Source organism: Eriocheir sinensis, chromosome 14 (genome assembly GCF_024679095.1).
Source record: "Eriocheir sinensis breed Jianghai 21 chromosome 14, ASM2467909v1, whole genome shotgun sequence".
Classification (NCBI taxonomy): Eukaryota; Metazoa; Arthropoda; class Malacostraca; order Decapoda; family Varunidae; genus Eriocheir; species Eriocheir sinensis.
This window is the reverse complement of record NC_066522.1, coordinates 18,777,416-18,802,137: the sequence shown is the minus strand read 5'-3', so window position 1 is coordinate 18,802,137 and position 24,722 is coordinate 18,777,416. Positions and strand designations below refer to the sequence as shown.

Sequence of the window (24,722 nt, the reverse complement as noted above, 5' to 3'; positions counted from 1 at the left end):
TATGTATAAGGGTGGCATGGGTTAATTCCTTTGCCTTAATGACCCGTCGCATGAGGTATTGTGGATATGAATGCGAGAACGATTGGTTACTTCGCTCTGACGCTTTGTCGCCTGTCGTGCAGCGGACGGTGCGGCGGCTGCTGGCGGAAGGCCGCGCAGGGTCGTACGAGAAGGCGGAGTTGGCGGCGCAGCTGCTGAACTTCAACTTCGACGAGTCGGACTCCGTGCAGGCGGCGGAGGAGTGTTCGTCCATCTACACGGCCATCCAGTTCCTGCAGCAAGATTGTGAGCTGTGCGCGGAGAGGTACCCCATGAGGAAGGTGTGTAGAGGCTTCTTAGGTCACCTGTATGTTTCGTTCGTTTTTAAAAGCAAAAGCAAAATGTCAGTGGCCGTGGCAGCATCAGTAGAATAAATTGTCAGCAAAAAATAACTTGTCGATACTGTTCTAATGTGTCCTCGAGGTAAAAATCGCAGAAAAGCTTCAGTCCTGACCTTTTCCTCGCCGCAGATGGTGTCGATGCTGCAATGTACGCACCGCTGCTGCTCCGAGTGCGCCAGTACCTACTTCACCTTCCAGATCAAGACCAAGAACATCCGGGAGGTGCGCTGCCCCTTCTGCAACGAGCCGGACCTGGACGCCAACGAGGTAAAAAGTCTCGCCTCGGCTTAGCTCGTGTTTTTTTTCCAACTAACAAATTGTCTCCTCGTATTTGTGTGTACTTTTTCATTTGCAAACAGGTATGGCCAACGAGTACTTGAACAGACACTAAAGGCTGATTATTTACATGCATTCAAAGCCAGACTGATGATATTTTTGTTCATATATTTGTGGAAGATGTACTTATTAGCTTTCTTTGCTCAACCTCTTACCAACTAGTGCCTGAAGAACAATTGAAAACGTTATTTATTATTTTGCTTCTTTCTGAGGGAGACTGACGTACAGTACTCTTCCTTCGTTCTTCAGGAGATCGCCAACGAGTACCTCAACAACATGGACATCCTCCTCAAGAACATCCTCGACTCGGAGACGCATGACCTTTACCAGAGAAAGCTCAGGGACTGGACGCTCATGAAGGACCCCAACTTCCGGTGGTGCAACAAGGTCAGTCCACTCCCCCTCCCCTCGACCCCCATGCCCTTTATATGGTATGATAAAGCAGTTATGTCTCTTCCTTACAATGATTCCTCTCTGGCCATTTGTATTTTTTAAACGGTGATAGCCCACTGATATTTTTTTTCCTTTGTGTTTGTTCTTCTCTTCGTCTCACATTCTCTCTTTTTTCATCCTTGCCTCTTTCTGTGCCTCTCTCTCCATCCTTGTCTCGTCTCTTCCTCCTCTGACGCTCTCCCTTTCTTAGTCATTTTTTATCTCCTATTTTGTTATCTCTCTGGTCATCCTCATCTCACTGTTTATACTGATTTACCCTAACCTTCTTTTTCTTATTCAGTGGTTATGTTTGTATTTTCTCTTTCTCTGTTTTCTTTTTATATATTTTCACTATACGAAGATCCGACCAGTCAAACATAACACTCCCTACCTTTCCATGGCTCTCCTCGGCAGTGCTCGTCAGGCTTCATCGCAAACCCGCGGGCCAGGAAGCTGATCTGCCCGGACTGCAAGGACGTGACCTGCGCCTCCTGCCGTGCGTCCGTGAGTACATACACCCCGGCGGCGCTTGGGTCTCGTAGAAGTTGCTGTTGTTGCTCTTGTTGTTGTTGTAGTTGCTGTAGCATCAGCAGGAGAGGAAGGAGGAGGAGTTAATGTTGTTGTAGTTATCTTATTAGTACCTCTTTGTTACGGCAAGAGGACGCAGACCAGGGCTAAACACAAAACATAAATAATACCAGTAAATTCTTCCTCCTATGAACGTAGAACAAACAAGAGAAACAGGGAAGTAGTGTTTTTATTATCATTACTATCATCTTTATCATTATTTGTTTTCTTTTACTAACGTCTTTCTTCGCGGCCCCAGTGGGAGTCGACCCATGAGGGCATCTCGTGTGAGGCCTTCGCACGCTGGAAGGCCGACAACGACTTGGAGGTGTCGATCCAGGGCGTGGCCAAACACCTGGCCGAGTGTGGCATCACCTGCCCCTGCTGCAAGTGAGTGGCTGGCTCGCATCACTACTTCCTTCCTTCTTCTTTCTCTTTCTTCTTTTCTTTTTCTTCTCCAGCTTCTTTTTCTTCTCCTGCTTCTTTTCTTTATCTTTTGCTTCTTCGGTTTCTTCTTTCTCTTCTTTTCCTTCTCTCCCCTTTTTCTTCCTTCAGTAGCCTCTTGAATAGTGTTTTTGTGCCTACAGAAGATGGATAATACTTTGAGTTACGTAATTTATGTCATGAGACCATCAGTGATTGTAATTTGGAGTGCACATAAAGAAGTGAATATAGATAGACAGACAGATAAACAGATAGCCAGACACTTCCCTAGCTCCTCCCTGACGTCCGTGCCCCCGCAGGTTCACCTACTCCCTGGCCAAGGGCGGCTGCATGCACTTCACCTGCACCCAGTGTAAATACGAGTTCTGCTCAGGGTGCGGCCAACCATTCCGCCAGGGAGCCAAGTAAGCACCTCTGCCACTTATACTGGACGATGTTTGTTGTTTTCTTATTTTTTCTCTTCAGTGGTACTTTGGTATCGTATGCAACGTGTTTCTTTTTTACATATGTTGCTCTTATATCTGTCTATTATCTGAGCATTTTTAGTCATATTTTCAAGGGAGTTTTATATATTCACTTTATAAGTAGTGAGAACCTGCCTTGTTTAGTCTAGTGGCCTCTTGTATTTTCTCTATCATTGTGTATCCTTGTAAGTCTTCCTGTGTCCTTCTACTTTCTCCTCGGTGCTTCAGGTGTCCGGTGGGGCCCTACTGCGAGCGTCTGGGTCTGCACGCGCACCACCCCAGGAACTGCCTCTTCTACCTCAGGGACAAGGAGCCGCACCAACTCCAGAACTTACTCAAGGTACCTCACCATCTCCTCCTCGCAACTCCCGCTGCCCTGTCGCCTTCTTCATTGCCTGGCTTTTGTCTTTAGCACTCAAGTTGTAGTTTATCTTGTACTTCATTCGAGGCTACTTTTGGACATTAATTAGTATAGCTTATTCTTTTTACTTCGCTTATCGTTCACTTAATTTGTAGCCGAACTTGTATTTAACTTGTTTCTAATCTTGTACATAAGTTATGGCTAATTTTGCACCTAAGTTGTAGTGTATCTTATGTCGAAACAATCCTTCTGTCCCTCAGGAGGCCGGCGTGAGCTACGATACCGACCCCCCCGGCGGCCATCAAGAGCTAAAGGGCGGGCGTCCCTCGTGCCAGGTGCAGGAGCAGAAAGAGCTTCCTGACGGCCTGAAGGACGACATCTGTGGGCGCATTGTTCCTGCAGGATACGCTGGACTCTGCAGGTAAAGTAACCACGCTACAGTTTCTCCTCTGTTCACATATATTGCGTAGTTCATTGATGGGAGAGTTGTTTTCTTTTTTTCCTTTTTACATATTTATATTTCCATCTTGAAGGGAAAGATACAGGAGTGAAGAGTACAAGGGCTTATATACAGAAAGAACAACATTGGTCTGGTATTTCATGCTTTCATTTTTTACCTCAACAACTTTCAAGCTTTTGTCCATGATGTGATAAAGGCATGCTCTTTCTGTTACAGAGAAGACTGCAGTGAACATGTAGATTCTTGTTTTAGAATTACGAAACCAAGACCGTCAGAAAACATGGCGCGACATTGCATTCAATCGATATGTCCTGTGTCCTACTCTCTCTCTCCTCGGTGCTTCTGGTGTCCGATCAAAATATCAATCTTGAGCCTTGTGTTTCGCGTCATGTTTCTGAAGGTCTCTGTTTGTCCTTCCTCCTTTAGACGAAGCCAGTGTCCTCTGAAGTCCTGCATGCATGTTCCTTAGTGACATTTTTTGTAAAGAAGGAATATCTTCCCGTTCGTATTTTTTTTCTGAATTGCTCTATTCACTAAGGGCCGAGAACTGCTGCCTTCACGCTAAGACGAAGTTCCTTCTTTACAGAAGCCACTACCTTGACTATTTGGGTCAGTTGTGTTATAACTATAAAATAGACCCGCTGCCCATTATGGATGAAGACGATCTGAGATATGTGTTGCGTCGAGAAAACCTGACGATGCCCAAACGGAGACTGCGAGAGCCCGACGAGTTCTTTAGACGGAGAATGATCAAGGTAACACTCCGCCGGGTTTCTTAATCTTGCTGTGTTCTGGCAACCCTTTCCGTTGTCTCACCCAGGTTACACTACACGGAGTACTTGGTGGAGAAGATTAATGCGCACAAGCTTGACCCTGTCAGCATCTTTGACGAGGCGGACTTGCGGGTCTGCCTCAGGAGGAACGGGAAGACCGTCCCTATCAGGCGGTGGGAGTCGGAGAAACTGTACAGGGAAAAGCTGATCAAGGTGTCTACTCGGCCCTCCTCCCTCCACGCCCGCCGCCCGCCGCTCACACCGCTAACACGCTTCTACTAACAACACATTATTTTTAAGTAGTTGTGAAACCCCTATTGCTTCTATACAGTAGTGTAATTGTGCATGAAATCTTTAGCTTAATTAAGATCTGAGTTTCTTTAAGACGTTCATTGTTTGAGCTAATCAAGAAGGCACAGCCATCGGCGATTTCTCACGTGTCAGTACTTTGGTGAGGGTTGTTATTATTTTCCTCCGTTGGAAGATGTTAAGTTAGCATTGTTCTGTCCCGACTAACCCTCACTTCACATGGGATCAGTGGCAGCGCCAAGGTGGGGCTTCGAAGGCATATGCCCCACCAAAAATCCTCGTCGTCTTATTTCAACCCTCCCCGACCCTTTTATTATTAATTAAATTAGTGTTCGTTTCTCTTGACACAGTCTTACCATCTTCTTGTACTAAGGAAGCCTCCCCTTAACCTTACCTAAAACAGAAGGAAAATATCAAGTCCTGCACGGGATGGCGCTGCTGCATAACTTTTAGGCATATGTGTAGCTATGTTCAAATCTAAACCACACACTAGCCAGAACCAGTTACGAACACTGTGGTTCTGGATAATCGCTGTTTTCTTAACACCTACGTCCATACATTGTGTCTCAAAGCTTCATTACTGTCATTGTTTAGTTTATCCTCAAGATGAATCAGTGGTGGCCTAGAATAGGCTCCAGACTGTGTTCCTCACAGATTTCATGTTATGAAGCACAATGAATTAGTAATAACGTCCTAACAGCACAAGGTGAGTTATGTTGCCGGTAATGTCAATGTATTAAAAAAAATTCTTATTCATATTAATTACATGTTAGTCACCTGTCTTATTGGCTTGTAGCAAAAGTAGCAACATAGTAAATAAAGAAGAGTTAGCCAAACATGCAGAAGCTACATTCTGAAAGTTGATGTTAATAGCAGCGGTCAGATTACTAATGTATTTGTTGAAAATAGGAATTAATGAAACAAAAACATAGTTAATTAATTAAGCATGTTACTACAATGCACTGATGTTGTATTTTGACAGCTTATTAAGGAGCATCTGCCAAGTCAGTCAAGCAAATATATAGCAAATTAAAACATAAATAGTTAATTGTGTTACTACTTTTTTTATTTATGAGGTCATGTTTCAACAGCTGATCAAGGAACACCTGCCGCTGGAGACCTTGGACTGAGGCTGACGTGGCTGCGGCGAGACAAAGGGAAGTGAAGCAGCAAAGGCCTGAACGTCCGTCTGTGATGTGTTCTGTTGACGGCAATCCTTAGCGACTCCCAGGTATTCCCCCATGGAGCTAGAGCCTCAAACAGCCTCAGAGCCTCCCACACCCCGACCAGCAGCGAATCCAAGCCACGCATCAGTGAGGGAGGAAATACCGTGAGATAATCCGGTGAAAGGCGAGCAAGAGGCCTCCATCGCTCCCGTGGCTCTGTACTGTCTCATCACTGCTTACGTTTGCCGTGGTTAAAAGGGTTGAATTAAGTTAGTCTTTAAGGGGTTATGAAAATATTTTAGTGAACAACAAAGGGAGGAGGCGGTGTCGTGATCGCTATGTAGGCGCTGCTTGTATATATTAAGCAATGCAGCAGAGTTTTGTTAAGGTGTAAAGGACAATACATGTTGACATCGTTGATTAACAGATGCAGGTGTAAAGATTTGCCAGTTTTGTGCAGAGTAATGTATTGATGTGTATCATAATGCCCAAGTATTTTTGAGGCCAAGTTTTTTTAGGGTGTCATTATTCTGGCTGTGATATCGAGTCAGGCTTACGTAGAGACGTATAAGGAAAGCAAAGGTAAAACTCCTCTCTAGAGTCGCGAGACATTGTAGGTTTCACGATATATATATTTTTTCTTTTCTTTTGCATACCTTTTAGAAAGACAATAATTATGCCAATATATACATCGCGTTTATTTTGTACTGTGTCTCTCAGCATCGCCTTGGAATCTTTTCAAGTGATCCATCCATTTTGCGCTCTAGCAGTCCTTACATATCCTAGGAACCTATTGGCCTGCCACGGGCCTGCCACGGGCCTGCCTCACTTCACGAGCCCTGTGGCGTAGCTAAGAGAGGGATGGGGGAACTATATCAAAATGTTCGACAGGCCCACAGCGGAGGGGGACCCAAAACAGATCTCGGGATCTTTATCACCCTTCTTGTGCCATTCTTTCACCCTGCTGTCGTGGCGGCTGAGAGGTTCAGACACACTACTCAAACTCATACGGATGAATATTATTCCTTTTGAAACACAACTGACTGTTTTGTTTTCCGTAATGAATTCTAACGGTGCTGACCTGACACGCGTACCCCCACTTTCTCTACCCACTGGTGTGTCATATCATATAATACAAGTTGAAAATAAATTCTTCATTAGACATCATTGAAATTCATCACAGCAGATTTAGGGTTCTTTCATTCGCACTACACAGCTTCTCGCAGCGCCTCGAGCTTACTCTACCCTTTTTATCGCTCACATGCTGCCATTGCCGAGTATACCGTCAATCTATCTTTTCGCATCAACGGATTTGCCAAACTGACCCAACTATAACATGTCAGCATATCATCTGTTGCGTCACGGCCAGAGCTGGTTCTAGGTACATGCAGTTCCCTCAATCCAGGAAGACTGCTACCAGTGCAGGGTCCCCAAAAATTCTATTGCACTTATAACAATGAATTTATTTGACAATGGGTTCTCCACCTGTGAATTTTCTTCATTAGCGTTAAACAACACTTTTACTGTGTCACGGAGCGACCTATGGTGTGTTAGTACAGGAGGGGGCACACTGGGAGCCACAAAACACAGTCCCTCTCAGCGCCCTCAAACGACTCCCTAGAACCGGCACTGGCCACAGCCTCACCGAATGTCCCAGTCCGCCGCCGCCTCTCCGCCACCACCATAACCATGGCCGGGAGTGCAAGAGACTGTAACTATAATCTTCGCAGTCGTAGCCATCATACGACGGGCACGCGTTTCAGATTTTCAGTTTACAATTGTTGAAATATTCAACAAAGCTGAGTGAATCTTGCCAGTCAGACTGGAACACTCGGCAATAATTTGATGCCATGAAATTAATCGTCTCGGCCACGTCAGGGCTGCCGTGCTCCCCCGGGGCCTGGTGGTGGTGGCGGCGGCGAGAGGGTCCACCGAGGCGCGTGTCAGGACGGAGGTTGGCAACTTGATCTTATGATTCTTTACCTCTCGTGTCCATCCAAGCATCAATTCGACTTCATATCAATTGCTGCTTTTTGTTCTCATGATTATTTTTTATAAAATCACTCCATCGAAGCATAATAATTTTTATTCCATGCTAACTGCTGCTCTCTCCTGAGTTTTCTCTCCTTAAATTTGCCTCGAGAATTCCAGTATGTTATGTTTCCGCGTCTCGGGTGAGAAGCGCCAGCAGCAGCAGGCAACCCCAAGGCCTGTCTCCACCGCGGCAGTCAGCCACCCGCTCCGCTTTCCTGCTGCTTCCATAGGTTTCCATCTGTGATTTCCTGGTCATTTATTTATATTCAGACTTGTGGAGTAATAAAAAAGAAATTCTTGCCATCTCCTTCTTGACTCCTTTTTGTTTGCATGTTTTTTATGCTATTTCGATTTGTCTTTCGGTGTTCAATTTTCTTCTTGTTTTCGTACTTATTTTTATGGCTGTTCCCTGTTTGTTTGATGGATTGCTGTGCTATATTTCACCCAGATGAGCAGCCTGTCTCTCGAATTCTTTTTGTTGTTTTGCTTCATGGTTTTGCTCTTGTTCGTGTTTTCCTCCTTCTATCAATGGCTGTTGTTTGCTTGTTTGTGTTTGTTTGTCTGCAGTTACAGCCACATAAGTAGAATTCATCCAGAGCTACTGCCATGCGTGAACTAGTCATCTATAGAAGCAGGAAGTGTCATGGTTAGAGGTGATGATGGCGTGGTGGTTATAGGTAAGCACTCCTCGGCGATGGCCAACACCTTTCCTTCACCTCGAGTAACGCAGGTGGCACAGAGGGCGCGGCGGGGCCTCCTGCCGCTGCCACCCCGCCTCGGCCGCCGCGGTGGTCATGCGGGTCTGGTACTGCTTCACCTGGTCGTCTGTCAGCTGTGGGAACATCCTGAAACAGTCATAGTCGAGTCATTTCCTTCAGTTTACTTAGAGATATACAGGTATAGGTTAACTGCACCCTCACAAAAAGTCATGTTTAGGCTCAGAGACACTCTTAGGTACCCTGAACGAGTGAAGTCCATCCCCTTAGAGGCAGCCCTATCCACGTTAAGGCACCACATGACGGAATGGGTACAGGAGAAGGTCACCTCCCAGAATACAGGCCACAGCACCTGATTTATACCAGTTATACCTAAGGACAGCTACGTAACAGAGGCAAGGGTGTAAGAAGACCCCGCACATGTCTCCACTCCACCCGGGAATCATGACTATTTCTTGCCATAAAAAAATATTATAAGATCTTTGGCTATAACAGTAACTAGAAGGATACAATTGTTCTTTAAATCTTCTCTGACCAGATATAAAATAAGTATCTTTCTTATCAATTACTTTTTAACTGATTATATGACAAACTGCTATGACGCTGAATGTCAGACTCATAACTTTGCTTGACAATAACTAAAAGCCTGTACTACTTCTGAATTTTAGGTTTAGCCAAAAAATTAAACAGGAATCGTTTTTGTATAATCTGTTGCTTTCAAATGACACACATCTCTCTGTATGTAAAGATGGGAATAAGTTAAGTTTTATATTTTCTCTAACCACACAATATTAAAGGCATCATGATTAACCTGGTAACGGCGACGAGCCAAATTTGTGGCTTTACCGTGTACCAGCGACGGGCCAAATTTCTGCCATGATATAACCCCAAAAAATAGATAATGCATAATCTGATCACAAATGCGTTGATATGTATTATAAAATGGTTTGAGTGAGTGATGATTTTTTCTCATTTTTCTCGCTCAGAGGGGCCAAAGAAACATTACCCCCGCAGCTACCGGGTTATTTTTTTTTAAATCGCATGGATATATCATTAAAAATCATAATAAGGTCATAATAAGATGCAAATCATTACGTACTGAACGGTCTCGAGGATGAGCTGGGTGTGGGCGCCGCGGTGCTTCTCGAAGAAGGATGGGGACAACAGGTGCGCCATGGCTGCCGACAGGTAAATCAGGTCCAGCTCCCCGTCAACCTTGTTCAAAGAAATTTTATGATGTTGGTTTGTTTAGCGTGAACAGTGTAATGTAACGCAGATTTTCTTTATTAACTGGTTTCTCCCCCTTTCATGAAGTTCAATACAGCTTTGTGGAGCTGATTAAGGAGAGTGAGTAGTAGAGCACGAAAGATTTACAGAAGTTCATGGTGAAGTCCACAATGAATGACTGGTTAATGGCATGAAACATCTATATTTATCAATCACTCAGTTGTGAAATAGCAAACGAATAACATATCAAGCCAAGACCTAATATTTCGACAAACCCTGATAAAAGGAGGATTAAATACCCCACTTTTTGGGGAACCGTTCTTTTGGGGGATATTTTGTTTGTACTTTTAACCCTTGGCTGCTTCCTGTACCATAAAAAAAAGTCAGTGGAGAGGTTACTTACTTCGAAGAGTAAAGACGTGTCGTTGAGGCGAGACGGAGACAAGAGAATCACCTCCACGCCCTCCAGCCTTAGGTAGTCCACGTACGCCCGGCATCCCTCCACGCTGCTCTTCTTCCTCACGTGATGGGTTGGTGCTTCTTTGGCGGGGGTGTTATCGTTGATTTCCTTATCGGGTTGTTCGGTGGTCCTGTTATCCACGGAGGCGGAGGGTAGGTGAGTGAGCCGAGTGTGTGATGGGCTGTCACTGCCGGCAATCTGACCTAGTGCTTCCTTGACCTCATTTTCAGTGGTGTAGTTGTCCATTGAGGCCGTGGATGAGTGGGTGAACTGAGGGTGTGTTGGCCTTCCGCTGCATGTAAACTTTCTGCCGTATTCTAGTCCTGAAGTTCCATTCCTTTTGGTCTCTTCGTTTATTCTATGTTCTGTTTCCTCACACCCATCGAGTAGTTTTGTCTCCAAGTCATCAGCACTGGTACTACCCTGCTCCACGTCCTTTTCTTTAGGTGAAATGTTGCATTCTTCTTCACCATCAGTTAGCTCTTCGGTACTTTTCTGGATGTGTAGCTTCTCAACATCGCCGCAAAGTTCTTCCGCGCTAACGTTTTCCTCCGGTCCGGGCCTGTCATCCATCGTCCCTTGTGCATGTCCCGTGGCTCCATTTTCACGTACTGTATCCCCCTCTTCTTCCTCCTCTAGGTATTTGTTCCACAGCTCATCCAAAACGCTCTCCATGTTCCAGAGAGCTACTTCGCTTCCCCTCTGTGAGATAAAAGATAATTAATTCATGTATTACGGAGCTATTTCTGTATAAGTTTGTATCATGTGCCCAAAATGACGAAAAAAAATGATAACTGTAAAAGAAAAGCTACATATTTCAGTTAACAAGACCTTAATCAATTGCCGTCTAAGGAAACATAAAAATAGGTGTCATAGCCGTAATACAAGGTGCAATTGTGCAGTGTCTCACATGAACGCTGTAGCCGTTTTGTGTCTTGGCAGCCCGCGGGTCGGCAGAGGCGAGGGCCAGGGCGGGGAAGGGGCCCGTGAGCACGTCCCCCCAGTACCCGACCCTCCGGTGCCGCTTGGACCCCTCCACCACCACCGCCACTGCAAAGGATTCCAGGACAGAGATCGTAGTAGATGAAAGCGAATAGTTATTTTAGAGCGTTGATAGGAAATGGCGTGTTGTAGCGTCAAGGGAAACATAACTACTATGGCACCCTGTAATCTGACACCGCCACTATAAATTGCAGGTTTCGAGGACACACGTAATAGCTTAAAAAATGGGTGTAATAGAAGGCTGATGAGAAATGAAGGAGCGTAGCGTAATGATAATGTTTCAGTGTTAGGAGGAGGAGGAGGAGAAGGAGGAAAAGGAGGAGGAGGAGGAGAAAGAGGAGGAGAAAGAGGAGGAGGAGGAGGAGGAGGAGGAGAAATTAAAAAAAAGGGGGGTGGGAGTTAGTACCTGAGGCCAGTGATGTGTTGGCCAGCGTCGGCGAGGCCTCAGCACCCAGGGCCAAGGCACGGCCGTCCTCCCGCCACGACAGAAACTCCTGGCCCCAGCAGGCGCTCAGGAAGGTGTTTTCGTCTCCTTCTTTATCCGTCCCTTCGGAAGTCTGCAGCTTCTGGATGCGGAAGGCAAGTCGCATGTGCCACGCCCAGTCCGCCTCGGCCCTCCGGTGGTCGTAGCGCGTCCCCAGCAGCTGCCGCAGCCTCACCTCCCTGCGCCGCCACGCCAGGCAGAGGAATTCATTGTGTAATTTGTAATTATTGCGATTTGGGGTGTATTCGATTTTCCGCAACAATCTATTACTACCAAATTAAGTAATCTGACCCACAAAAAACGTTAACGTGGCCCCACTAACTATCGTGACGTGACCTCACTAAATAAAACATCCAAACCCCAGCAAGTATAATAGCCAAACCTAGCCACATAAGAGTAATCTAACCCTGCCAAATGAAGTTACCCGAGCCCACTTCATAGTCACCAAAGCCGACCAAGTTTACAATAACGCAACACCGTGAGGAAAATTAACCAAACCCTACCAAAAAAACTAAAAGGCAATAATATATAACGTCATATCTCACGTGGCACAAATATTCAACCTGTTTTGCAGTCATTTGTGTTAATGGCAATCTCTCAATCGCTGTAATATGAAAAAAGAAAACATCAAGAGCACGAGGAGACTCACCAGGAGAGCGAGGGGTTGTATTGGTCCGCCATGAGCGTGTACCAAGTGCGAAAGATCGAGTCCATTGCGTCCCTCTCGCGATACTTGAGGCGACTAGCGGAGACCAGGCCGAGGAGGGACGGGTACAGGGCCTCGTCCGTCATGGCCCTGGAGGGGAGGGGGTGGGGGGTTGAGGAAGCGTGAGGCAGTAGGAAAAACTAGGCCATGATTGCAGAACTATTATGATTGATTTTTATGATTATGAGGCAGGCTATGGTCGAAGTTAAATTATATGTATAAAAAAAAATGCATGCAACTCCCTGCCGCAATAAGCAAACATATTGAGAAAGACACCGAAAAACAAGACTTTTTTTATCTTGTTTCGGAGGGGGTCTTGATACTATGCTAATGAAAGTGCTCATGTCGTAGGAACGAGGAAATACAGAGAAATGCAGGCTGTTCCAGAGACCAGAATTTAAAACAATGAAATGAAAAATTATACTTGTCTGTGTTAGTGGCTACCGATTTTGAGTTGAACAACAATACCAGCAAGAACAACAGCAACTAATACTATTGCTACTACCACAACTACCACTACCACTACTCTTACTACTTCTACATCAACGTCTCACATTGACATACGCCGCCCCATGAGTTCAAGATAAGCCCTTGAGGGGGGTCTGAGGTAGAGGTTGGCCCACAGGTCGAGGAGCAGCGTAGCTCTCTCCCTCAAGCCCAGTCCCATCTGGAGACTCGACCCCAATAGCAGCAGCAGCCGGGCGTACACCTCCACGTGGGCCTCCAGTATGAACACCTGCCAGGAGTAAGATATTCGATACGGGATCCTGCCCCCTTGTGTGTGTGAGGGAGGGGACGTGGCAAAATCGAATAGAACATTAATATAAAAGGGAGAGTAGGTGCTTAGGGATAGTTAAATAACCATACTCAGCATATTTCACTGTTATAAAGTACACACTCACCCTCAGCCGCCTGCCAGTGTTCTTCCTGGCCAGTGACAACAGCAGGTGGCGGGGGTCACCAGCTCCCACCACGGCCACCTGCACCACCTCCCCGGCCTCACCACCATCACCACCATCACCACCAGACGTACTGCCTTCTGAGGGTAATAGGCAGACTAATGATATCACACCCATATTGTTTATACAGCTAATAGGTAAAGGTGGGCTCCAGATACGAGTCTAAAATCTATAAGTCAGCTGACGTATCAATGGCCCAGTGGCAGTTTTACATTCCAGTACAGCAAATTTGTAAGCTCCCCAACCAAACCCAAAATACTACGAAAATTCCTTGTATAGCGTTTGGCGTTGATATAGAAAGGAGGAAATTTTAGGAAGCCACACGGGAAATCTCTCTGGTATTGAGTAGAAGTCACTGATCACTGTGGCGAATACTATAGTTTGCTTTGGGCGCTTACAATGACTCTGTGTTGGTCTGTCGAACTGCTGGCCGCCTTTGTATGTTCTAGTGCAATGCCAGGAGGTTAAGTTAAGTATGGAATGTACTACACAGAATCACAAAAGTAGGTATAAGTATTGTAAGTAATTAAGTGGGTTAGATTTCCGCATTCCGTCAATTTTTTTTTTCTCACGAAGAGGAACTTGGCTACCACCCCCTACCCCCTACTCAAAGCCGTGCACGTGCGAGAGTGATTAAGTTACCAAAGTCTTTTATGCTATTAAGAGTAGAAAGTAAACTAAACTGACCTTTTAAGCAGCTGAGGAGGTCCACGGGCGGCGAGAACCCCCACCAGTTGAACATCCCGTGACCCAGCATGACCGCCTGACCTGACCCGCCCACACTCACGTTATATCACACTCCCTGACCTTAGTGCCCCGAGATTGAGCCCCACTCCTGCACACTTGCCACACTAAGGACGGTATGAAAAATTGATGCATTCGAAAGTGTGTCAAGTCGAGGCGTATACAAGCCGTTGCCATGGTGACCGCGTCTGTATTACCTAAGAGGATGGGAAATATATACGCCGTCCCTCCTGTTTGTTTCTTATATTTTTTGCAATTGTGGAAATAAGTAATAAATCAAGTGGAGCTCAAATGTCATGCTATTTCACCAGTATACGGAGTCCCAACGTTGCCAGATTGTCGTACTCAGCCGTATATGTTTGCTGATTTCCGACCCAAAAACTACCTCCTCGACCCCAATAACTGCCTTCATATATAGTTATAGTTAAAATGGTTAATTATTGGTGGTTTTTGGCAACAGTTATGGCTCAGAAACCGGTAAATAAGGGCCCGTTGCAAAGGCGTATTTGTATCCCTTACTAAAGCATGGCGCCGTCCGCGGAATTTGAAGCAGTGTTTATTTTTCCCGTGTAGCAGAAAACTAGAACCATTCTGAACGAACCTTTGCTACTTAATGGAAACTAGACATGTCGAAGTAATAGAAGCTTGGCGAGTGAAGTGGTGAATTAACCCGGTGCAGAGATATGACCCTTTGAAGTTAGTCCAGTCTTGAGCAGTTTGGGTTTATTTTCCCGTTTATCAGAAGACTGGAGCCATTCTGAGGGAGCTTTTGTAACTTATTAGAATCTAGACCTGCCAGTGTAATAATAGATGAGTTGGTGAAGGGACAACGCTCTCCGGTTCAGTGGCATAGCCCTTCCAAATTCCTTTTCCTTCCTACCTTTTCCTTCCTACTAAACTCGTCTGTAGCTGTTAACCAGAAGTAATTAACCACCTTCAGCTATAGTGCTCCAAGCTTTACCATCTGGAGAAGAAAGAACTTGAAGTATATGTAACGCCGAGATGTCTGGCAAAGTTGAGAAAATGTGAGTATTTAACCTGTACCTCGGCTTGCAATACACTATTACAGATTAAGTTTTCTTGCAGTACACTATTTTAGACGAGTTTTAAGCACTGTTTGCATTAGAAAGTTTACTAGCTATTGCAGAGGGCCATTTCACCAGTATTTACCTTTGTGCATTATGCCTTGAGTTACCGAGTTAGGTTTTGATAGAGTTGGGGTAAGGTTGATTTTCTTGTGTGGGCAAAATTTACTGTTCCTGATTTTCTGTGCTAATGGGTGGGGCCTCTGTCAGGGCATGATGGTACTCTGGCCACAAACTAAACAAACTTTGATGAATGAAATAAAGGGAGGAAGTGGAGCCTCTCATAGGGAGATCACAAAAATAAATCTCGGCCTTAGTGACAAGAAATATTTTTAAATGTATAATTTCACCCATCTCGCAAACTGTATTTCTGGTACGGTAAGGTTTCTTGTGTTTTCAGTTAATCTGCTAATTATAAAGAAAGATGAATAGTCCATGCAGAAGTGTCAAACTCCACAATGTGATGGGTGTACAACTAGATAAATACTGAAATATTATTAAAGAGCCCGTTTTAAGGTCACTATTAGAATTATTTGTAATCCATAAGGCTGGGCTCTGCCGTTCTCACTCCCCAGACCTTTTTATGCTATTTACTGTTTACTGATTATATCCAAGTGGCTCCAGTGTGTAGTTAGTTGTTTGCACGCCCAGCTACAAAGCCATGAGCCCGAGTTTTAGTCCAGGCCTGGGCAGCCTACCCAGCTCTTTATCCTCCCTATCAGCCTGGTTGATTTACTATTGGTTATATACTACCTTCATACATAAAACTATTCCTTCTTCACTGGAGAACGCCCAAGATCAAGGAGTGTTTTTGTCTCACGAGGGACATAAGAATGTCAGACGTGTATAGGCAGAGGGCTCGTTGTGATGAGAACTTGGACACAATGGACCTCTGAGCGAAATTTTTGCATTCGATAAATACAACATATAGCTGTACATGAGTAGAAGAGCAATATGTTTTTTATGTATAAAAGTATAACTATATTCTTGTCATGTATAAAACAATTTTTTTGCTTAGTCACACCATAACTGCAGGAGTAAAAGGATCAGGATATGAGGTCTCATTTCTCTTCCCATACTGCCATACAGTGGCCATCTGAGGATAGGGAAAAAAGTGGGATAATGAGATGAAGGTTCCCATGTTGCTAGGGATAGTTTATGCCTCTCGTGGCAGGAACCTTTGTCAGACGTTTGAACTCTGCACAACCCAAGTTGTTGCTCTCCACAGGTCAATCACCAGTGTTATGTAATTTTTTTTTTCCGTAAACTGATTTGTCCCATTTTTTCAGACTTGTGAGTGGAGATGTTGAAGGAAATTTTGACCAGCTTTTCAAACGGGTGAGCAGTGTGAACAAGAAGAGTGGACCCTTTTCAATGCTCCTGTGCGTGGGCAACTTTTTTGGTCAGGACAACTCACAGTGGCTTCCATACAAGAGAGGAGATTCAAAAGGTAATTTTTAACCATATTTTTATTTCTTAAAATGTGTGACATAAATTAAACCATAAAGAATTACTTTTTAGTCAAAATGAACACTCATAATTTTAAAATATGCTGTTTTTTCTCTATCTATCTATTTCTCAATGCTGGATAGATAGCTGCAATTGGTTGGAGTATAAGTACACACATACATGCATGCAGGGACTCCTTACTCATTGTATAATAACTGGAACACCTTTCATGCAATTCTAATCACTATAAATTCTTAGTTCCAGTGCCTACCTACATCCTTGGACCTTCCAGTGCAGATCTAGCCTCTAATTATCCAGATTTGAAGGGCTGTGAGCTGTGTGAGAATGTCATATATTTGGGTAAGAATTTTGCTTAATTCAATTTTCTAATAAAACTTAAGTATATGAACTGTTCGTGTTGCATTGATTAAGTAACTTATCTCCTTGGAAGAATGATTGAGTTAATATATTTAAAGTATAAGTGAAATGCCAGAATTTGCTCTTTACTATGCTCCAACGTGACCACCGCATGTAACGAAACACACGAGAAATTAATCCAGATAAGGAAAGGTTTTGCCGGCGCCGGGGATCGAACCCGCAACCAGCGCGACGGGAGAGCCACTCCTTAACCAGTCGGCCAAAGAGGTACCCCCCTGGCAGAAGGAGTTGTGAGAGGCTCGCCCATCAGGCAAGTCAGCACTACATATATATATTAAATCAAAGACCATGCATGCACACACCTGTGCTTTGTTTTAATTAGAGAAATAGGAAAGGCTAGCAGGAACTAACTGTTATCTTTTCTGTATTTTTATGATTTTATGTCCCACAGGTCCAAGTGGTATATACCCAAGTAGCACCGGCCTTAAGATGATGTACTTGAGTGGAATGGAGGCGGCTGGTTCTGTAAAGGATGCCTCAACCTTCACTTTCGATGCCATCTCTTCCTTGGAGACCCAAGCAACCAACAAGCCAGCCATAGACATCCTTATCACATCACAGTGGCCATCTGCAGTCTGCAACTATGCCAAAAAGCCTGTAAGTTTTCTTGACTTCCAGACTGCTTCAGTATTCTTTGTGCATGGTAAATTAATTAGTATTGTATAGATAAGAAAAAATAAGTTGACACTATCTAGTACTAATGCAAAAGTTAATATTTTTTTACAATTTTAAAAGAGTTATGTTTAGGAGGTCAATAATTACATGGAGATGAAGCCTTGCAGGGTCACCTTGTTTGGAGAGGTAGCTAAAGGCATCTCCAGCCACCTGCAGCCATTTGTTGTTGAGGTCACTCGAGTTGATGAGTATTATGCGAGTGAGACTGAAGCACACCTAGAACTGAGATGCTGTGAAATGTGAGGGGAGCATATCCAGCCTCTTTCCTTTTCAAATATGAGAAAAGTAGGGCTGTGTCCTTGGGTATTAGGCAGAGTTGTGAACCAAAGTCATTGTGGAACATCTCTTGACAACACCAGGGTCGCCGACCTTGTTTTTTGGTAATAATGCAGTAAACCTTGGCGAGTCACTGGAGGTCCTAATGTTGCCGAGGCAGTGTATGAGGAGGCGAACCCTTTAGGGCCTTAGGTTTCCTGGACTCAACCCAAAGTACAGGTGATTGGAGGCATACTGGATGAAACGGTACAATGTGTGGTGAGAACATTTAGATCTTGGAAAATTTTGCATACAGTACTTTGTTAGTGTAGTGCAAAACAACAGTAGGGCACATCAGGAAGTTTAACAGCTTTATGGACTCACTCAGCAGAAGTATATAGTGTTGTTAATACCTGTGCAGAAGGATAAAGATTTGAATATGAAGGGTGTGTTGCATAGATGAACTTACATTAATCAAGAAAAAACTCACATTCTTTCTTATCTTTACAGCTCTCATAACAAGATATAAACATCTACTGTAGATACACTACGAATGACTCCTCTTTCTAGCCACCCTTGATATTCTTTGGTTCTTCAAGCCATACAGCCAAGCTCCTTTCCTAGCCTAGCTTGACTAACTATTAAGCAGAAATATATGGGGTATATATTACTTTTCTTTTTTATTCTATTTGTGTAACTTTATATGATATATATGATTTACTATTTCTTTTCAGGACGGTTGTGACCCAGAATCTTCAGGTTCATCAATGATTTCAAGATTAGCTTTCAAAGTTCGTCCACGTTATCATTTTGCCGGCACTGTAGGAGCTTACTATGAGCGCTTGCCATACAGGTAGGTTTCTGGGTTGAAAGATTACCTTTAAAAAGGTTTTCATGAGCTAAACTGAGCAGATTAGGTACTCTATCACTAATCGCCTACAGTGGAATGTTGATTTAACATGAATCTGTTTAAGATTACCTTGGCCAGTGAATTTATTATCACCTGAGCAGTGGGGATGGAAAGTAGAAACAGTCGGTTTAATTTCTGTAATCACAGATTCACCACCAGCACCTCACCGATTGACAGTACATTTACTATCCCAGACATGCACCCAACACTGGATGAAAGTACTGTTGCATGAAAGCTAGGCTATAATGTTCCACTGTATGTGTAACTTCTAAAGGACCTTCTTCCTTCTAATTGCTTCCTGGCTGATGAAGAAGAAATAATTGATGATCCAGACACAGCAGGGTACCTACATAGGGGTGATTTTGTAGTGGAATTAAGAAGTTTATGGAATGTTTACTTTGAATTGGAAACTAGAGATACAGGATGGAAAGAAATGGAAATGCTTGGGAGAGGCCTTTATTTTGCAGTGAAATTTTATAGGCTGATGACAATATAGGCATATGTATATAGTAATTTTTATTATTTCTAGGAATCATAAAGTGCTTCATGAGGGAGCACGACCTGTGACCCGCTTCATAGGCTTGGCCAAGTTGGGGAACCCTGGGAAGCAGAAATGGCTGTATGCTTTCAACATCACCCCAATGAAAGCCTGTGAGCCAACAGAACTTGTCAGACAACCTTCTGATGCCACGGAGTGCCCATACACAGACTCTAATGTTGCCCGCCCACCAAAACAGGTACAGTGCTTTACTTTTATGTGCAGATTTGCAAAGCTCGCCAATAATGACTTCCAGACACTGTGATGTAGTGAACAAGGGTGCATGCTGGAATGACCTGATAGGGCCATGATAGACAGGTGCAGCCTATGAGTAATAGCTCGGCAGATTTAACCCTTTCATTGCTAAACGCTCGCAGCGAGTGTTAGGCGTATTTGCCGATGGTGCTAAACGCTCACTGCGAGCTCCAGCCACACTCAAATCTCCCACGTATGAGAGTGTTCCAACACTATTTCTCACAACACAGGATTGCCAATTGAGTGGGTTCTTCACTAAATTTGGTGGAAAATCATATCAGCCCAGCACGGCAAATCTACGGACGAGTAACTTGTGGATGTTCTTGCCCAATATAGCGGCATTTTTGCATAGCTTCACCTATCACTTGACTGATTCTTTGACCAAATAGTTGTAAATGTTGCAGTTGGCAATACTCCCTTGCCAGAATCTCAAGGAGAGATGTCCGCAGCTCCCTCGATATGGCTGATCATCACGCACGCACCGACATAAGTGTTAACATTCAACACTCCCTGAACGTGCATGCACGTTCGCAAGAGAGGCATACATAACCGACTCCCATAGATCTGGACCTCCTCTTTCCAGTGCTGTTTTTGGTTTTTAGCTGTGATGAATAGTTTTTGAGATACAGAGGTTGAAAGAGACACCCCATTGGGCTGCCTGACTGTGCCCGAGGGGATAGTCGCGTCCACACCACGCGCAAGGAAAAGGTTAAGGGTTAATGAGACAGATGAGCACGCTGGCCAGGTGAATATTTGTTTATGCCCCCAACCTTACCTTCAGCCATTTAGTAAGGGTTGTGACAGAGGCTTTTAAAGTCTATTTTTCTGCAGTAATGGAACTCGGCTGGAAATTTCAGAGGATCGCACTTTTTCTTCATTGTCTTGTTATCCAAAAGATGACAGCTTCTAATAGTGATCTCAAAACCTCTTGTAAAACAAAATAGAATAATAAAGGTGTTATAATCACTAATATATTTAATTTTCCATTGATATGACATTCATGCATTTCATACTTTTCAGGGTAGTGGAAAAAGTGGTGGAGGAACTCAGTTCTTCTATGATATGAATGCCAAGACAGGCGATGACAGAGGACAGAAGAGAAAGGGAGGAGGAGACGGAGGAGAGAGGAAACGTTTGCCTCCAAAACCAACTGGTAAGTCGTATATACATGGGCTCATGACATACTAAAAAAAGGGGGTGCATGTTGCTAGAATTATTTTCCTTAAATAAAAACTGATGATAATTAAAACCAAAGAGTTTAAAAGCTACAACTGATGAATTAGTATTCCAAAATATTGCTTAAAGATTAAAGTCTCAGTAGTGGGTTTCTAATATAATTTTGTAGGCTAGAGAGAGTCACATCCCCATACAAGATATTTAAACCTTGAATGAAGGTTTAACTTCATTTTGAGGTTTTGGACTTTCAAATGAGAATTTTGGCTTGTCTTTCAGGACCTTGTTGGTTCTGCTTAGCCAGTCCTGAAGTGGAGAAGCATCTAGTGGTGAGTGTGGGCAACCATGCCTACCTAGCACTAGCAAAGGGTGGCCTTGTGTCTGAACACCTGTTGATTCTGCCCATCACACATTTCCAAAGCACACCAGACCTCGATGATGACTGCAGGCAAGGTTAGTACAGGCTAGTAAAATTTAAGTGCTATATCATTTTTTTATATATATGTAGTTATAGGCAGAAGCATCTCTTGTCCTCCATTGTTGTGCTCTCATTACTTCAGCCAGCAGCAAACGGGTAAAGTTTCTGATGCAGTTTGTCTATTGGTTTATATGTACGCCAGCAGGATTATGCAAAAAGCTGTTCATTATTTCTTCAGGAGGCTTAGTGGAAAGGTGTAGCATCAATCATGGAAGAACCCATTAGAGTTTGGGAAATATCTGATAAAAACTGGAATATTAATGATAAAAACAAAATGAAACAAGGACTATTTGGACAGCCTTATGAAAGCAACTAGCTGTGCTTTTAGAGCAGACCATTAGTGCTTCCTGAGGGAACCAGTGAGTTGGGAGATGGTCCGTCCAGACTTTGAGTACTTGCCAAGGACAACCGAAAGGGACATTCAAGTTCAAATTCTTCACCTTGTTGAAGAGTGACTCGAAAAACACATGTACATGCACATGTACAGTTACACACAAATACATGTAATGCCCTAAATTTGTAGTATCTGAAAGACCATGTTTCCCTGTGGTTCTTTATACTAAAGAAACTGGTACAAAGGACATTCACTCCCTCTGAACCTCTAGTTATGACTCGGGTTCGATTTTATATACTTAATGAGCATAAAGTGTTTTATGCAGAGATTGTTAGGTTATGACTGGGCTTGCTATGAGCTACAAATTATTCCAATCCAATGTCTTATGGAACTTTTACAACTTTGTACCTTACAGTTATAAATCAATAATCATGTGTAGTTGGCTTGTTTATGAAAGACTTGATAAAATTATAATCTCATAATAGTTGTTTAGCATTGAATAATTATCAGTTCATCTGAGCATTTATAAATAATAATTAAACTAGTGTGTGTTCTATTTAATGCAGTGTGAGTAAGAGCCTGAGGTTTAAATGACAGAAATTTTAACTTAAAAGGTTTTCATGTCAGTGTGTTTATTCTGTTTTACCCTTCACAGAAATAGAGAAATACAAGGTCGCCCTGAAGGCAATGTTCAAGAAGAAGGAGAAGAGAACCGTCTTCTTCGAGAGGAACTACCGCTCCCAGCACCTCCAGGTCCAGGTGGTGCCAGTTCCTGCCGAGGCTGCGCTGCACCTCATGGAGATGTTCACAGTATGTTGATGCTACGTCTCTTTAACTTGGTATACACCCGCCAGGATGCTCACATGTTCTGCAGTCATATTAATCCTGAAATCTAAAGTGGATGAGTTGTTTAAGCTCCTTTATTTTAAGGGCTTCACTATTTGAAGTAGTTCCCCAAAGATGAATAACGACCCATCATGCAGTTATAATGTATGCTCCCAACCTTTCCATTACCTTCACTTTTTGCAACAAAAAAATCTTGGTTGCTATGGAGTCATATATTATTGCCTTGTAAAATTATTAGTTAACCACTGAGCAATTCTTTCAGGACATGGCAGAGAGTAATACCATTGAGCTGGATGAAATTCCAAAACTTTCGGATATATCTCAAATTGCTCCTCCTGGGACACCGTACTTCTACGCCGAGTTGCCCACGGGAGAAAAACTTTACCACAGAGTCAAGAAAAATTTTCCTCTTCAGTTTGGAAGGTGAGTTTTTTATTATAAAAATAGTGAGGATTATGAAATAATGTTGATCAAATATAACTTTTATCCCTCAGTATAATAGTAGTTAGTTTAAGAAATGTATGATCATTATCATCTGCACTGGAGGCAGGCCACACAGGGGCACTGGTACACAGCTATGCAAAGTGCAATTCCTAAAGCTAGTTGTGCAAAACAGTTCAGCTACCAAGTGATGGGGTGGGTAAATTCACATCAACCATTTGTTGTAGGTTATTTAAATGTGATCAAATGGCAGAAAGGACCATCAAAGTAACAGGTCACAGCTGTTACATGAGCATTGACAGAAAATAAACCAAAAAACTAGCACACTGTGCACCTGAAAGAAACCATTTAGTAGTCTAACTAAATATCTATCATATTTAAGATCTGCCCATAGATAAGTTTAAGATATATTATCAAATATTAAACCTTCAATGATCTATAATTTCAGGGAGGTACTCGCAAGTCCACCCATTCTCAATGTAACTGAGCGCATTGACTGGCGGGAGTGTAAAAGCTCCAAAGAAGAGGAAACGAGGCTTCGTGATAGGATCAGAGAAGATTTCCGTCCCTATGATTTTACCCTTGAAGACGATGATGATGATTAGTTGGTCAGTTGACCATTTCATCATGTGCAATTGTAAGAGAGTATATTTTCTGTAACTATGCTTTCAAAGGCATCCATGATTTATCCTTCAAGACATGAAAATTAAGAATTCATGTTTCTGCAATCCATGCAGGATATGAGAGACGATTTAAAAGGATATAACTCCTACAGTACAAGAGGTACAACTTTAGTATCTAAGTTTATTCCCTTGTGGCTAATTTTGTTCTGAACATTCGTGAGAACGATTTCTTGGTATTTTTAACTCCCCACCCTGTCCTTATGCATAACAAGATCACTTGATCATGCATTCACTTGTTTCTGATTAATAACAAGAAAACCTTTTGATATCTACATGAAAGCAATGTAATTTTTAACAAATAAACAAACCAGTTGTATTTTTAAACTATGCTCTCATGAACCTTACTCAAATGATGATGTCACACTAACAATAAGCCTATTGTGATGAGCTCACGGTGGGGTGGCCGCCCAAGTCATAGGCTTCTCGGGTAACAATTTGGTAATGCAGGACGGTGTCATATCCTAACACATGCTGGTCACTCACTTCCAGTAGCTCAGTTTTACTGTATATAATTAAGAATCTTAGAAACCATGGAAGTGTCTCAGTATCAACCTTTGCAAGAATACAGCATTGTCATAGGGTGAGTAATGGTTCATCAATTCATTAATCATGAGAGACTTAAGGATAGGGAGTTTGTGTCATTTATGTGTATGAGTGGCACACCAGGACAGGGAATGTGTCTAGTGCTGTAGTGAGGTAAGGGATTGCTTGCCATCTCTTGCTTTCAGCTGCACCTGCCGGATATCTCCAGAGAAAAGAAGGCAGGGTCCTTCCCACTGGTACACAGCCTCTACATTGTCAAGACCTTCACAGAGCCTCATTGTGGCACCCTTGGTAACTGGGACCTAGCAACCCCAGGCTAAATATCTGAAGGATCTTGGAACAGGTTAGAGTCCCCAGAGGCTTTGTGTGCATGGCCTGCCGACATGTGGACACACCCTGACACACCAATCCAACCCAGGTGGGTGGGGCTTGTTAGCCATGGTAGGCAATTCACCTAGGAGAGGGACGACTCTGAATACAAACTCGGGCAGGTGCTGGATAGCCATGGCAGGCAGTCCACTTAGGTCCTCGGCTGAAAACTGGGGTTGCTGGTCAGGAAGTGCATCTAAGGCAAAAAAATCCTGATACACAAAGA

General features: G+C 43.5%; 3 protein-coding genes across 25 annotated transcripts in view; 2 read left to right on the top strand and 1 right to left on the bottom strand.

Moving 5' to 3' along the window:
* Nucleotides 1–8,026, top strand: part of LOC126998592 (E3 ubiquitin-protein ligase lubel-like) — an 81,834-nt gene extending 73,808 nt beyond the window's left edge. For 22 of the 23 annotated variants that reach the window (XM_050860473.1, XM_050860481.1, XM_050860474.1 and 19 more), the window contains 10 exons: nt 123–320; nt 510–647; nt 966–1,103; nt 1,563–1,652; nt 1,975–2,105; nt 2,459–2,563; nt 2,852–2,963; nt 3,245–3,405; nt 4,031–4,199; nt 5,618–8,026. In XM_050860473.1, the coding sequence (XP_050716430.1) occupies nt 123–320; nt 510–647; nt 966–1,103; nt 1,563–1,652; nt 1,975–2,105; nt 2,459–2,563; nt 2,852–2,963; nt 3,245–3,405; nt 4,031–4,199; nt 5,618–5,656 (1,281 nt within the window). In that variant the 3' untranslated portion in view covers nt 5,657–8,026. Of the gene's footprint in view, nt 1–122; nt 321–509; nt 648–965; nt 1,104–1,562; nt 1,653–1,974; nt 2,106–2,458; nt 2,564–2,851; nt 2,964–3,244; nt 3,406–4,030; nt 4,200–4,264; nt 4,431–5,617 lie in introns of all 23 variants that reach the window. The other variant, XM_050860470.1, reaches the window with a different exon arrangement.
* Nucleotides 8,027–8,179: 153 nt separating this feature from the next.
* On the bottom strand, nt 8,180–14,196 carry LOC126998594 (dynein axonemal assembly factor 3-like). The gene is made up of 9 exons (XM_050860495.1): nt 13,968–14,196; nt 13,224–13,360; nt 12,876–13,057; nt 12,265–12,411; nt 11,538–11,794; nt 11,040–11,179; nt 10,073–10,831; nt 9,542–9,657; nt 8,180–8,571 (listed from the first exon to the last, which is right to left on the bottom strand). Exons 1-9 carry the CDS (start codon nt 14,035–14,037, stop codon nt 8,439–8,441), a joined length of 1,941 nt encoding a protein of 646 aa, XP_050716452.1. The 5' UTR covers nt 14,038–14,196; the 3' UTR covers nt 8,180–8,438.
* Nucleotides 14,197–14,562: 366 nt separating this feature from the next.
* LOC126998591 (CWF19-like protein 1) lies at nt 14,563–23,900 on the top strand. The gene is made up of 12 exons (XM_050860468.1): nt 14,563–14,658; nt 14,965–15,049; nt 16,399–16,559; nt 16,817–16,918; nt 17,388–17,593; nt 18,661–18,779; nt 19,366–19,573; nt 20,650–20,782; nt 21,082–21,255; nt 22,270–22,424; nt 22,723–22,883; nt 23,350–23,900. Exons 2-12 carry the CDS (start codon nt 15,027–15,029, stop codon nt 23,504–23,506), a joined length of 1,599 nt encoding a protein of 532 aa, XP_050716425.1. The 5' UTR covers nt 14,563–14,658; nt 14,965–15,026; the 3' UTR covers nt 23,507–23,900.
* The last annotated feature ends 822 nt before the right edge of the window (nt 23,901–24,722 follow it).

What these genes read in the sequence shown, in the direction of transcription:
- LOC126998591 (XM_050860468.1), top strand. Translation starts at nt 15,027, where the DNA reads ATGTCTGGCAAAGTTGAGAAAAT. An exon ending in TGAGAATGTCATATATTTGG is followed by an intron (nt 16,919 to 17,387) that starts GTAAGAATTTTG and finishes TATGTCCCACAG; the next exon opens with GTCCAAGTGGTATATACCCA. An exon ending in CGATGATGACTGCAGGCAAG is followed by an intron (nt 21,256 to 22,269) that starts GTTAGTACAGGC and finishes TACCCTTCACAG; the next exon opens with AAATAGAGAAATACAAGGTC.
- LOC126998594 (XM_050860495.1), bottom strand. Translation starts at nt 14,037, where the DNA reads ATGCTGGGTCACGGGATGTTCAACTGGTGGGGGTTCTCGCCGCCCGTG. An exon ending in ATGGGGCGGCGTATGTCAAT is followed by an intron (nt 12,412 to 12,875) that starts GTGAGACGTTGA and finishes CCTCCCCTCCAG; the next exon opens with GGCCATGACGGACGAGGCCC. An exon ending in CTCATCCTCGAGACCGTTCA is followed by an intron (nt 8,572 to 9,541) that starts GTACGTAATGAT and finishes TGACTGTTTCAG; the next exon opens with GATGTTCCCACAGCTGACAG.